The 15,113-nt window shown below is 36.8% G+C and overlaps 1 protein-coding gene across 1 annotated transcript in view; it reads right to left on the reverse strand.

Moving 5' to 3' along the window:
• The window catches only part of SPATS2 (spermatogenesis associated serine rich 2), a 45,737-nt gene that overhangs the window by 13,381 nt on the left and 17,243 nt on the right, over positions 1 to 15,113 (reverse strand). The window contains exons 3-7 of the mRNA XM_007426224.3: positions 7,392 to 7,471; positions 6,702 to 6,810; positions 3,425 to 3,474; positions 1,573 to 1,834; positions 851 to 1,063 (exon numbers count right to left, since the gene is read on the reverse strand). Coding sequence (XP_007426286.1) covers positions 851 to 1,063; positions 1,573 to 1,834; positions 3,425 to 3,474; positions 6,702 to 6,810; positions 7,392 to 7,471 — 714 coding nt within the window. The remainder of the gene's footprint in view (positions 1 to 850; positions 1,064 to 1,572; positions 1,835 to 3,424; positions 3,475 to 6,701; positions 6,811 to 7,391; positions 7,472 to 15,113) is intronic.

Consider the following 15,113-nt stretch of genomic DNA (forward strand, 5'->3'; position numbering starts at 1 on the left):
TAATCCCTACTTTATACAACACATTACGCAAGAGCTCTCTGCAACCCAAGCAGAAATAGATATGGAATTCAAATGGAACTGGAAAGAGATATTTTGCCCAGTGAATGCATTTATTCCCAGAGCAACCCGATATTAAGCCAACAGGCTTGGACAGGTCTGTAGCAATTTTGAATTTGAATCTAGAAATCCCTTAGATCCAAGTTTTGCAAAGTCACCATAAAGCTGGATGTGAATTACCACAGTGGCAGCAACTTCCACAGGAATCACCTCTGCATTTACCAGACCTAGTGCAGCAGCTAACATATTACTTATGTTAAAAAGCAATAAAAAAAACCACAGCGACAAATTATTTGTTGTTCAGAGCATAATAAAGGGTTATCAATAAGCATAAGTCAAGATAGTACATGGATAATCATACTGAAATGTTCTTAAATGTTAAGATGAAGTAAAATAAAATACATCTTCATATATTTGAAGACTAAGTATTCAGAACAAAAAATAACTATTTCAAATTTAGATCCTGTTTCATTTAATCTTACTGTTTCTCAAGGAATATCTTAAATGATAGATTAGGTTCTTTTTGCTTTATCTTTGAAACAGCTGAAGGTTAGGCGGACTTGGTACATGGTTACCCAATAAACTTTATGACTCAGCAGGATCTGAACTGGATCAAAGTCCTGTACTATCCACTATAACACAATAACTAATGCGATATATACTAAGAATTACAAGCTTTATAGTTGGAACAAATGTCAACTGACATCCTATACTTATTTTGCAACACAGCAAGAACTTCTTAGAAAAACTAGAAAGAGGTCAATAGAATTATGCCACAGATCCATCAATCTACCTAGCTTTTTGTTTCCAGGGGCCACAGGGACCTCATCCAGCATTGCTAGGGATGAAGGAGCTGGAGACTGGTTGCTGGAGGCAGGTCTGGAGTGTGGCTTGCCAGCATTTCTCAATTCAGGTTGCACTCTGAGGGACTGAGTATTCTGGGAAGACCGCATGATTGCAGATTTTGGACACAAGTTGGTTATTCCATTTTCAAACTGAAACAATGCTGAGGAAGGGGGAAAAAACAGTCTTACTCTAAACATCCCGCAATCATAAAACAGCATAAAAAAGAACAATAGAGTAAGGGATATTATGTAGATGAGATCCCAAATTACTTTTCTAGGGTGTCTCTGTATGGTGAACATCTACCTACCTAGAATTTACATGGTACCCAATTTTCCATTTCAATACATTAACTGCCCATGGAATCCATGGACTTTCAAGTGAGACTATATAATTTAGTATAAATTCTAGTTGTCTATAGTTTCTCTCATCTTACTTTCATTCCCACCTCTTTCCCCTCCTTTGGAAACCTGGGAAGAGTCAAAGCTATTTCAAAAAGAATGGTTCACCTCCATTCTGTGACACCTGCTGATTGTGGAAGGCAAATTGTAATTGTTTTGTCTTTAAATACTGAAGTGTGGCAGAAGACACTGGAAGGAGAAAGCCTTCCTACTTTTTATATAGACTTATACAGATATTCTGATTTTTATAATAACGTAACAGACAACTAACCTGCCCCATCAGGACCCTCAGGCATAGCAGGCTCACTCTCCTCTAGCTCTCTTGCATCTATGGAAAGTGTATCCAAGCCTTCACTGAGTGAGTCCACAGACTCTGTGTCATTGGCCGAACCATTGACATGGTAACCATTAATCCCACCCTTCTCTGATGAAACTGCAGACTGTTCTTCTTCAGTGGCTGCTGGCTTGCTGGGGTCAGGAAGGTTGGCACTTGATTCTGCGGGGGTTTTTGATTTGGTTTTCTTCTTTTTGTTCTAGGATTAAGATACCGACATTATGAGAGAAAAAACTAAGCTTAATTCCTGATGTGAAACTGAGGTACTACTGCTTGAATATAAAATAATTACATTCTTCAGTAGTCAAGTCTTAGGACTGATCCCTTAAATGTGGGGCGGATTTATTTAATAGCCAGAACTGACAGACTGTGATATTAATGAGATTCAAGTGTGCTATGCATAGCAGCCATGTATGGAGAAAGGCAGTGGCTCTGAGGGATGTTAAAAATGCTGCTTTTTACCACAGATTAGTCTGAAGAACTGACTATTCTCAGAGATGTGTACATTCCACAGTTCCATACAAATACAGAAACAGACTGAATGTGGAATTAAGTCATCCAAGACTCTTTTCCATTTCCAACAATTACAGAAAAAATATGCCTTGTGAAATCTTAGAAGACAGGACAATGGCTGAGTCAGATTTCAAATAGTTAATGGGTGAGACCTTACCATCACCCATCTCCTTAACCTTTCTAAATTACTAAAAGAAGCAGAATTAATTAGTGTATGCTTGATTTTTATCATGGTTATATATCCATACTAATCTTTGCACACAGAATCTATATGGAAGGAGGTGAATGTTCTTGCATTTATATTGTATTTCTGGGCTTTCCATATTGATGGAGAATGCTGGACAAGTTAGACCCTGTTCTGATCCAGCAGGGGTCTTATGTTCTCACATACTGTATGTTCAGTGTTTCTGGGAAATCGCACCTGATGTTACAGAGTGTTCTAAGAAATATAAATGACTGCTGGAATTTTTGCTTCTCTCTCCCTTCCCCAGAGGTCTTTTTAAAAAGTCATTCCCTCTTACTGAAATTAGTGGGAATGAATTGAGTTGCACAACCTCAGTTATGCCACGTGACATCAGAAGCTAATGGGGCATGTCTCTCCCTTCATTGGGGTAACCAGATTTTGGGGACTAGCAGGTACTGTTGGAATTTCAGGATTACGTTGTGGGGGCTAACAGAGGGATGGAGATCCCTGACCATAATATTAAATAAATAAAAAATAAAACAGGGTAGTCTTACTATTTCCAAAATGACTGCAATAGGAAGAACAGCCAGTCACAAAATACTCATTTACCAGAAAACAAACTGATGAGATTGGTCCGTTTGGTATTGGTCCTTTTCTTATACCATAACTTACTTTTGTATTTTTTTCTAATCATGTGGGCACACTTATAACCAAAGCAGTCGACTAGAGTCACCAACAGTTTCATTTTCTAAGGAGGTATACAGTATCTCTTTGTAAATTTAGACTATGCCAGGAGTCAGCTCTTTGTTATACAGCATACTCACTTCCTTTTTTAAAAAAAAAAAGTTAAAAGAAAGGTGGGCATGGAATCCTGAAGGTACTAAGTGAGGGTCCTGCAGGTGATTTGGAACTTATAAATGCTCCACTGGGGATCCCAGCTCTACATCCTTGGTGGGGGAGCGAGGACCTATGAATGAGGAACTACAGCCTCTGGAATATCTGCCACGAGGACCAGAGATAATAACCAACAGCCTCATTATAATTCAGTAGAATGCTCTACCAAAGCAAGCTCAAGACCAAATGAAGACTTGCCTTTTTTTTGCCAGTTACCGTCCATTCTTTCAACACTGCAGTAGCACTACCTGTTAAAAAAAAAAAAAAATCACATAATTATTAAGGTTCATGTGCTCATGTGAATTTATTTTCTGGTCAAAAGATAGAAGACAGCATATTTTGTTAAAAAAAAGAGTGTGTGGTTCTTAAGGTGAGACACAGGATATGTCACTGAAGTTTTAAGTCTTTAAAATTTACCTTAAAAAATCAATATAATAACAAAATTTAATTAATTAATTAATTAATTAATTAAACAAATTTATATGGCCACCCAACTCACACACGGTGACTCTGGGTGGCTTACAGAATTAAAACCCATAATACAAAAAACAATAAACCCCACCCCTATCCCACTGGCAGCAACAAACATATTTATTAATTTATTAAACATAATAAACATAAAATGCCTATAAATATGTAAATGTATTCTTGGGAAGAGTGAGCTTTTTGCTTTTCTATCATGGTGGGACCTGCATTGTTTTCCAGAATAATTGGTGGAATTTAAAATACAAAGATGGTCTTCATATTTTTGTATAAAATACAAAGGTCTACTTTGTACAATTTTATAAAATACAAAAGGTCTACAAGATGTTGAGTAGAAAGTAAGTTGCTAAATGGATATCTTCGGGCCACTGTTTAACGGACTTCTGAGGCAGAAATGGTGAAATGAAGATGACTCCACGGCACAATGGGGAGCTGGCAAGTAGACCAGCTCTTTGTAATTCCTCTCTGGACAAGGAGAGGACTTGAGATTGCCCACAAGTACTCCAGACAGTTGCTCCTCGTGAGGAAACCGCAAGGCAGCGGTCTCCAGCAGGTTTAGAGTGCTGGGAGACGAGGCAATAGCCATCTTCGCTCAAACCGCAGTTGGCGTCTTTATAGACACTGGGTATGCATACTTCCTCTTCTAACTGCTTTTGGAAATACAATAGCTGCTTTTCAGCTATTAGGAACCTTTGGATCAACTGGTTTTACACCACCGAGTTACCTTTAATCCTTAGCAAAAAAAGTTTTAAATACAAGTTTAACAACTTAAAAAAACTTTTTTTTTGGAAGAAACAGCAAAAAGGTGATTAGAACATTGATTTTAGAAAGTTACAAATGGGTCCAGATGGATTTGAAATAAGATTCTGAAATTAATTATAAGAATCCTTCCCACAGGAAAATCCTTTTGTTTTGAATTCTTAAAAAACACACACACACACACATGATAGGATGGGACTTTGAAGCTTGGACACTCAAGAGAACCAGAAGGAACTAAAGGTTACAATTAAAGGAGAATATTTTAACATTGGACGATATATTTGAACAATGGACTCAGAAGTTAATTTTAAGAGTGTCTGCCCTTATAGATAAACTGTTTAAAAGATGTTATGGAAGAGAAACAAGTTTTACTGGACAAGACTGAAACCAATCTGAAAGTGGATTTAAAAATGACAGGCTACAAGAATGATATGGAAAAAAAATACTACACTGGCTATACAAATGAAACTGACTGATGTCTTAGTAATTAAAAGGGATATACAAATAACAAACCGAAAGAGTGACCTGGATAACTTTCCTATATTGGATTTACAAAAGAGACTTGTTAAAGCTTTGAAGAATTTTGTGAGAAGGGACAAAGAAAAAATGAAAAGAAATCAAATTCTACGACATTATTTGAAGGGATTAAAGATCAAGATTGTTTAAAGGAAGAAATATAAAGTTGGCTTATTTGATTGTTAAAATAGATATGTTGTCTCCTTAATGGACTTTTGCTGATCAGAACTGAACGACGAGGTTTTAAGGATTGGTTTATAGATAAGAAATGAGATATGGGAAGAAGGGATCATCTGTTGTATTTTAAGAGAAAAGTTACTAAAATTGTTTATACTTGTTGTAATGAAGGGGGAATTCATTTCTTCATGTATTTCTTTTCTTTTTCTTTATTATATTCTTACTTTTTTCTTTCTTTTCTATTTTTCTTTCTTTTTGCACTTTCTATTTTTTCTTTTTATTCTTTTATTTTTTTAGTTTGTATTAGTTTTTATCTTTTTAATTGTAATGTTTAATAAAATTACTATTAAAAAACGATATCTTCAGGCCCCTCTTTAGACAAAGTGGTTTTGTATTATAGTGACAAGATTTTAGGATTTCTATGTTTACCAGAGTCTTTTTAAGACTAATTTATTGAAGCCAAAAGGCAATAAATGGTAGTGAGTAGAAACCAAAAATTTCAGTTCCTGAAATCTATTTTCCAATTAATTTTAGTACCTAATGAAAAGCATCAAACCACTTGATCATTTCAGTACTGAACAATATTTTGGAAGGGGTCTCAGAAAAATGCTTTTCCAGTCTAGGCCTTGAAATGCACAATTCTAAGCTCAACCAGAAAGGCTTGTTTTCAGAAGTCTTAAATAGACTGTGAAAGAAGACATAGGATAAAACCAAATTTAGAATAAAGAATGAAACCTTTCTTTTAAAAAACTATGAAAAAAGCCTAAATTGCTTAGAGCAGAAATGTACAACACCTTCTGGGCTAAAAGCAGTGGGTTTAGTCACCTCAAAAAAACATTAATTTCATTTTTATTTAATAAAAATTAAAGTTAATATGGAGGGCACTTAATGCTTCTCCCCTTCTGTCACATTTAAAATGACGATCTTTAACAACCTTTGGGGTCTCTGGGGCAACACAAAGCTTTCAAAGGCAGCATGTAAACATCACAAGTAGTTCCTGCCAAGCCTCTCATTAGGCCAGGAAAATTTCAGTTTCCATGAGTTTCCATGAACATGCATAAATGAGTTACGAAGAAAACTTGTGAATATACATTGCTATTGAAGAACACAAAACTCAATAGCTAAGCAAAATTTTAACTGAATGCACCATTCACTTTTCTCCACCCCAGGCACCCATTTCTAGTCTTCAGCAATAAAAATAGAACTTAGAAATGTATCTAATAAAAAGGGCATAGAGACATTTTATATTTCCTGCATAACTTTAACCTTCACATAGAAAGTTTAAGTCTTGTAAAATGTACTCCAAGTACCATGCAAAACTTGTAAGCCGTGTTCCTTTGTTATATTTTTTGAAATACCACAGTATCAGGAAACGAAGGAATGTATAAACATGTTTTAATAAGCGAGTAATTCTTTAACAGTCTGTAATTTCATAATAGTAAGTGTATATGTTAAGTGACAGCCCACGGCTTTTTTTCCATCACCGATTTAGTTTTTGAAGCCTGCCAGAAAACATTTCAGGTAGAAACTAAGAACTTACCTTCCATGAAAGCCTGTACAGTTCGATCTACACAGTTATCAAAGTGCTGCAGCACTAGGATAATCTCATTGTTGCTGCGGTTAGGGACTATTGCTCTCACAGCACTAATCTAGAAAAATGAGATAGGCAGGTCACACGTTAACCAATTACTTCCAAGACAAATATGTGCTACTGCAAACACAAGGGAAAAATTAGGTTTCTATTCTTCTAAGTTGATGTCAGTTTCGTTTTTAGCTCTGGGAACAGCCCATTCATTTCTTCTCTGGCAGCAACATATCCCAAGCACTTATGCTACAGCTGCAAACGGCACGAGCCCACAGCATGAATAAAGCCATCCGGCTTCCACTGGTTAAGTTGTCACTGAAAAGCAAATACTATGACTCAATATGCTCTCAAACAGGTTCTGACCAGAAAACCTTGCCCCCAAACCAAAGGCAGCTAAAAAAAAAAGGAAAAAAATATGTTCAGCCATAGCACAAGCTATCTATCAATACATGTTGAGATTGTGGAAGAAGCAAGACACCACTTCTAACAGTAAAAGGATCAGAAGAACAGTAAGAGGCCTGCTTATTTTAAGCTGAACACATCCATGTATTCTCTATTCATAGTTCTCATCATATTTTCTGACTTTCAAAACAACAATACATTATTTTAAGCTCTTGCTGAAGTAACTGCTAAGGTATTACTTACCTTCTCTTTCATGTTTTCAAAGGTACCTCCTTGGGCCATCACAGTATTCGACTGTACATCAAAAATAAATCCTGACAAATCTGAAAGAGATTAATGTTCAGAATGAGAGGCAGCAAGAAGGAAGAAATTAAGGTCAGAGACTAGCTGTAGTTATAGACTGTTCTGTGCAGAATCATATAAATAGTAGGCTGAAAATTATGCTAGAATAACTCAGCCAATCCCTGGAAGCAATAACATGCAGGCACACACCCCCCGGGAGAGGAAGAAAACGTAGCAGTTTCACCTGTTGAGCATCACAGCATTAGTATAAACTTCCTTGAAGTAGGGTTCTGAAACAAATAGCTCTGGCGGTAGCGCAAAACTGGTCAAATATTAAAACCTGTTCCAGAAAACATTTCAGCTGAATAGTTTTCAAAGTCAGAACTTTAGATTCCTGAGTATTTCCTGAATATTTCCTGAGACATACTAAAGGTTTTTTTTAATGTTCATCACTGGATTTTATGAAATTTTCAGGGTAATTCTATTTTTAGACCAAAATTATAGCAAGTTGTATGTCCTGCTGGCTGTAAACTTTTTTATGGCTATTCTCTCCATGTTCCAAGGCAGCACTGCTGGTCAGTCATTAGCTGGTTGCTTGGGAAAAACTCATGTGATGCAGCTGAGGTCATTGTAAAAGCAGTGAAGAATCAGTTCTTACTTTCAAGATTGCTGGGGAAAAGTGATAGGGTTTAACTGTCCTCCAGTGATTCCATACCAAAGGTCTACTATGCTCTTCCTAGTCCACAAAAAATAATAAGTTATGTGGAAGAAGTATAAATTTCACCCCTTCTCTGCCTCAAGTTGGCATTGGCCCACCAACTCAGATCAGAATTCAAAATATATAGCAGTGGAATGCATAACAATAATCTGGAATCCACTATATTTATTGAAACTCACAGCAGGAGTGTCAGGTTGAGTGGGTAGAGCAGTTTATCAAGAGACACACCAGTTCTATTTCTATTCTAACCCAATCATTTTTGAAAATGTTATTATATTGTTGAAATTCTTCTACATTGGCCAGTTTGGCTAAAAGAAAAACATCCAGAAGGATCACAAAAGCAATGAAGGAATGTAACCTCTATCAACATCAGCAATATAGTTTTAATTATGACAATTGAACCAATTTCAATACTGTATTAATTTTCTTGCTTTTTGCTAATCCAAAGATAAGGTACTAAATCTATGCAGATGAATCCACTTCAGCCCAAGACTTTACTCAATATTTAATACTGCCTCTCTTCTGGATGTATAAGCTGCTGGAGTTCTGTAATGCATTCATTAGATCTACTAGCTATTATAATTTTCACAAAAATGTTTATATGTTCTGCTTTTGTACATGCCACAAAATAGGTATTCCAGTGCTATCCTTTTATCAATTCTAGACCTAAATAAAGGATAAAGCAGCATAAATATCCAGCTGGTGATGCAGAAATCAGTATTTTATCTGATTTGGCTGATATATTAATATGCATAATGCATTTATGCTCTCCAAAAGACTTGGGGTCTTTTTACTTTACAAAGAAATAGTTGAAAAAGCAGTTTGGGGGGAATCAATTAATTGCTCCTCTTAGATCCTTAAAAAAATCTCAACTTGTTTGTTAATGATTTAACAGTCCTCTTTTCACAAGAATACACTTACACCATAATGAGTGCACAAAGAAGTCGTCAAGCATTATTTTGTGACTCTAAAAGAACACAGCACATAGCACCTCTTCATTAGATACAGTCTCTTCCAGGGACAATATTAACTATTGCAACTGCTTCACTGTTCAGCCCTTTCTTTCACAGACAAAAGCATATGCAAGTAGTTGTCACAAGTAATTCGCATTCAGATTACCATTCAATCATGTTTCATAGATACTAATTATTAAAGTAACTAAAATACTGGAAAGAACCCATTCACCATAGCAATAGTATATTTGTTATTTGCTGACTGCATTCATATAACCAATTATATTGACACTATTTTAGTAAATAAACAAAGAACTCAGTCAGGTGTTCACAAGCCTTTTTTCCAAGCTCCTTATTAAGATGAAACCCAAACATGGAATATTCTATCAATAATAATGCCAGCAAGGAAATATTTAATAGCGCTTTTATTTACTTCAATTTAGTACATTAGAAAACAGACTGCACATTAATTTTAAGGTTATACAGTGGTACCTCGGTTCACGAACGCTTCTGTCCACGAACAATTCAGTTCACGAACAGCTCCGTTCGCAAAATTTTGCCTCTGTTCGCGAACGCCAGATCGGGTTACGAACAGGATCTGCAGCCATTTTCCCTCCCGTGACACGTGGTCACGGCTTCCTGTAGGGAGGGGGACTCTCCCTCCAAACAATAACCGCCTCCCCACCCGCCTTCCTGTCCACGCCAGAAGTCGCGTCGAGCAAGGTTAGCGTTCTCTCTCTTTGTACTGTATTTTGTTTCATATTTTTGTGGTTTTAAAAAAAAAATACATATGGTTCAGAACAGATTAACTATAATTACATTGAACCTTATGGGAAAATTTGATTCGGGACGCGACCAAAATTGGATCGTGACCAAATTCGGAGGGGTCAGAACGGATTAACCGTATTTACATTGAACCTTATGGGAAAATTTGATTCGGGTCACAACCAATTCGGGTCACGACCAGAGTCGCGGAACGAATTAAGTTTGTGAACCGAAGTACCACTGTAAATGAATATGTAAAGAATTGTTTCTCTTTTGTTCAGAGGGGAGTGACACACTAGCAGAGTCAAGTTAGGCATTTTCCGAATTTTTGACACACCAAGCCCCAAAGGTTCGCCATCGCTGGCCTAGGCACAGACCTCAAGATGTGAATGTAGTGTAAGGGTGAGTGTGGAATCTGTAACTATAAAAAAGAGCATATGGGGAAAAGACACTGAGCTCTTCCTTCTTCCATACCGCATGCCATTTTCTCTGTACTGAGAAGAATGGATGGAACACCAGGTCAAGAAAAGCTAAAGTATTTAAACTGACACTTAGCATTTTTCTTAGATGACAGCTGAAAACTGCTACTCCAGGCTGCACGGAAGTTATTCATAATATGCATTTATTTTTTATAGGAAGACTACAGGAGATGTGAAGAGGTACACAATGCCTTGTAATACAGAGCCAGCTATCAGGGTTCAACATCTTGTTTGTGCTGCACATTCCTGTGCAATTTTAGATGCAGGTCTTCCTCTGAAACATCAAAATGACCATGGTAAACACACTAACAGTGTACATCGGGTCAAGCATGAACTAACCCTTTGCTCCCTGATGACACTTCTGTAAGAGACAGAGCAACCTGACAAGGTGAAAAAAGTGTACTTTGCTGGCCAAGAGAGAATGTGTTTGGGGCACCTCTATTTAGTCATCCTATTTATTTCCCAATTACTTAGCAGCAGTTCTCCACAGAAAACAGCACAACACAGATTTAACAATGGAGGAAATCTGCTGTTACCAGCATAACAACAACAAAAATTAAAGAAACAATCTTTTGGGGCAATTTTAAACCACAGAAGAGAAACTGTTCACCTATTAGTTATACCTAAGCAGAAACTGCTGGAAATTCAAACATCTTCTCTTCAGCCAATCATTATTCAATGAACTCTTCAAGAACTACCTGAAAAGGCTTGTCATTCTATGTAAAATACTTTAAAAGCAAAAACATAATCATCTGCTAGGAGACACTCCCCACCTCCACCCCACTAAGGCTCTGAGGCCAAATATGGGGGAAATGAGAAACAAAAATCAGCACAAGAACAATACAAGTAACAATGGAATTACAGCTAATAATCTGCTATGTCCAGAATTCCCCAATCATGTTGGATTCAAAGACTCTAATATTAACTAATCTATTTCTTTATTGTTCAGGAAATTTTATTAAAATCCGAGTAGTGTAAAGGTTTCTATAAAGGCTTTTGGGTAGGCTAGATATAGAGCTGAGGTTTGAGTAAGGTTTTCAATTTTGGCAAGAATATACAAAACCACATTCTTGCTCTTCAAACAATTGGATTTGGGTTCCCAACTGAGTTAACAGGTCAAATGGTATCATCATTCTCTAATCTTATTAAAGTCCCACCTCCTGATGACCCCCATTTCATCAAGGTTGACACAGAAAGCCACTGGAAAAAATTGGTCTGCATTCCATAAATGGGAGAAGATACAATTTGAGCAAATGAGCTGCCAAGTCTTGACTTTTCCAGTGGGGGAAATAGGGGAATGAGCCACATGAACCCATTAGATGGATTAAAAGAAACAGTTAAGCAAGACAAAGCTGTTAATATGATGGTTTGTGGGGCCAGTTAAGTCAGCAGGCAGGTAGGGTGAATGAGGCCCAGAAGAGCCCTATTCCTGATTTAGAAATTCAGTTTTTAAAAAAGTGGGCTTATTAGCCTGATAATAAAAAATATTTACTCACAAAATTTGCAAGTATAAATGTATAATTAAGTTTGCATCCTTTATCTTTTAAGCAGTTTTCTGGTCCCCATTGTGGAGAGCAGACAGTCTTGTTAATATAAGCCTTTCATATAGCTAAGATTGGTATGTAGCCATGTCCAACTTACTTGCTATAGACAACTTAGATGTTAGAGGCCCTGAGGGATTAATTCTCTTATAGTAATCTACAAAGATGTCTACATAATGTTAGCTGTATATATGATTAGCTATTGTGAATGGCATGAAAGACTCAGGAGACAAGTGGATGTCACACTGAGCTTCAATGGCACTGTGGAACTATAAGACTGCTTCCAGCAAAGATACAATTGCCAACTGCATTTATAAAATAATCTATAGCATGAGAAGCAACATTTTTCTGAATAAACTGAGAGTCTCAAGAGTTACTTTGACTGCCAAGGAAATAACCTTAGATATTAGTTCTGATTGGAAATAAGATCCATGGTAAGTCACCTATATAAAATGGAGCTGCATTTGCTGTCCTTTTGTTGCTCTACTGAATTCTGCAACTTCTGTGCAAATATACTCTCTTTTGAAAGGAAGAAAAATAGTGAATTTGAGAGTGTGGGTGTGTTTTAAGCTTGCTTAGAATTACTGTCTATGCTGAAACTTGATGGCCTACTACAGCATTTAGCAGGGTGTATACAGATTTCTCTGGAATTTTAGCCATAGTTGTGGACATGGAGATTTCAAATGAGTTTATTTTTATTATATCTATAGTTCTCTTATGTAGTTTCTTATTTTGTGTTTATAGGTTGCAATAATGCCATACAGTATTTCCTTGCTGGCTGACTGGTCTTAGCAGAATGGTTATATATATGCTTTTTACATATATGAGAAGTGGAATTCTTTAACAGATCACTGAGGAGCACCAGAAGGTCAAACATATTTAGTTTTATTATAGATGATTATAAAATGAATGTATTTTCTATTTAAGTGGTTTTTTAAAATGTTTAAAACTGTAATTGGTTCATGCATTTTAGTTTATAAAATTTGCAGTCTCTCTTTTGCTGTTACTTCAGACAATAGTGAATTAGCAGACCAAACCTTATTATTTATTTATGTGGTTACCATCAAGGCATCACTGTTTAGATGGCTACAAGAATATTACTATGAAATTTCTCATTCTGATAGAAAGACAGTACATTTATCACTAATTCGTCCCATTTGAACTAGTGATTATTATACTCATTATCGTTTTACATCTAGAGTAAAAGAACCCATAACTGAAGTAGTGAAACAGTTAAGAGAGCAAAAGTGATAGATATAAGAATCTAAACGTTTTGCTCTTAAAGAGTAGCTTTCAGGGTTGACAATAATAATAAATAATAAAAAACAATAATTTTAATTCATAAAAATGCACACCAAAAAGTTACATTTTACCCCTAATTTGCTTTCAAAATAAACAGCAGTAAAACAAAGGCAGACTTGCCAGAGAATTATAATTTTGCACACATATAAAGATAGAGATCTTAAGCACAGTACCCAAAGTGAGGATGCTAACAAACAAGGCATTTCAGGGAGATCAGTCTTAAGAAACTCTTAAAAGAGTGGGTAATATTTATAGTATACATTTATGCAACAATCTAAATTCAATAAGGAGAACTGCAAGATGAACAGCTACAAAACTTTTCTCTGTAGCAGCTTTCCTATGCAGCTCAAAACAATTACTGAAACTCTTCTAAGTGAGAAATTCTGATGCAACACGAGAGCGATTGCTGATAAAAGCAGACAGTATAGCTGCAAATTCCTTTGTAAAAGATGGACCCACAATTTTCATTGTTCTATGCAATATAATCATTACTAAATCAACCCAACACTGTGATTTTTGCAGTTGTTTGTTCCATAAACTCATTTGTTCAACAAATGGGAAGATAAAAAACCAAATGTAACCAAAGCAGTTGTTCCACAACTGGAAAAGGCAGATTAATTACAGCTAGTGGCATAATAAAAAAACACAACTACTCTCAGGAAAATAAAGTTACATAAAATGCATCCTATTTTGTCAGAGGTTGGAGTATGATTATTTTAGAGCATTTAAAAAAAAATGGCACTAAATGGCAGCTACTTCTACAGGGGTCTGTGAGTTGGGTGTGGATAAAATGAGTAGATGTAGAAGTGATGGTTTTGGCTAGAGCTGAGGGTCTTTAACAGACTCCCGTGGAGCTGGTGGAATGTGCCAGTGCGGATGAGTGAAGTTATATGCAGTGAAGTAGTGCCTTGGGCAGACATTAGAGATTTGGAAGAGAGAGAGAGTGGTTATCAGGAATTCAATTCACGGTGGTTCACCATGATGGAATGCAGTTTTCAGGTTCAAGGATCTGTAACTGGAGTGGAAATCACTAGCAATTTTCCGACCTGGGTGGTTCTTGGAGCACTGTGGCTAGGTGTCGGTGGAGCTTGATTTACTTCTAGCATTTTAGGAATGGGACAACCAGAATAGTCTGGTGGGGGCTTCAGGGGCCTAGCAATTGAAGTCCTGGAGTTGGTTACAGCTCAGGTCAGGACCCCTGGTAATATGGGAATCCCTGTGAGAATGTTATCAATAGAATGACCCCAAGGGAATGTTGCTGTCCTTGTGGGCAGTGGAAGCGCTGGACTGGGGTAGCTGTTTTAAGTAAAAGGGGAAACAGCTTGAGGTGGGCCCCCACTTGTAGTGAGATAACAAGTCAGGGGCTATGACAGGATACATTAATAAGAAGATGTATCCTTGCCAAAAGGAACATTTGGGGGGGATTAGGATGGGAGTAGAAGAGAGAGTGAGGTGGGTGTATGGTTGGGTTCCAGTATGAGTGGCTTTGCTATATTGCTGCCAGCCGGTAGGTGCTGAAACTGTGCAGAAAGTAGTCAGAATATCTGTTACTATACTGGGGGGCTCAGATCAGGGGAGAGGTGCACCCTGATTGTGGTGGGATAGGATAGGCAATAGTAGGCTTGCCATTAGAGTGGAAGAGGGGGTGACTATCTGTTGTCAGTCCTTGCTTCTGGCCTAGTGGCTTCACACCTCAGTAACAGGATTGCTGGTGACTTTGACCTCAAAGTACTGGCTTTCTGCTTGTTATTAAAACTGAAACTATTTTGTATAGACCTTTGGAGGCTGAAGTGACACTATTAGTTTATTCATTGGTATATGGGGTTGGAGCTGTTATTATTTTTAGTTATAAATAAATGTATGCCTTAAATAAATCATGAAGAATACAAAATTAGCATTTTTACAATCTACACTGCCTGTCTTTA

The sequence above is a fragment of the Python bivittatus genome, unplaced genomic scaffold, assembly GCF_059951505.1.
Source record: "Python bivittatus isolate LINGU-HERP-01145 unplaced genomic scaffold, Pbiv_v1 ctg000220_np1212, whole genome shotgun sequence".
NCBI classification, from domain to species: Eukaryota; Metazoa; Chordata; class Lepidosauria; order Squamata; family Pythonidae; genus Python; species Python bivittatus.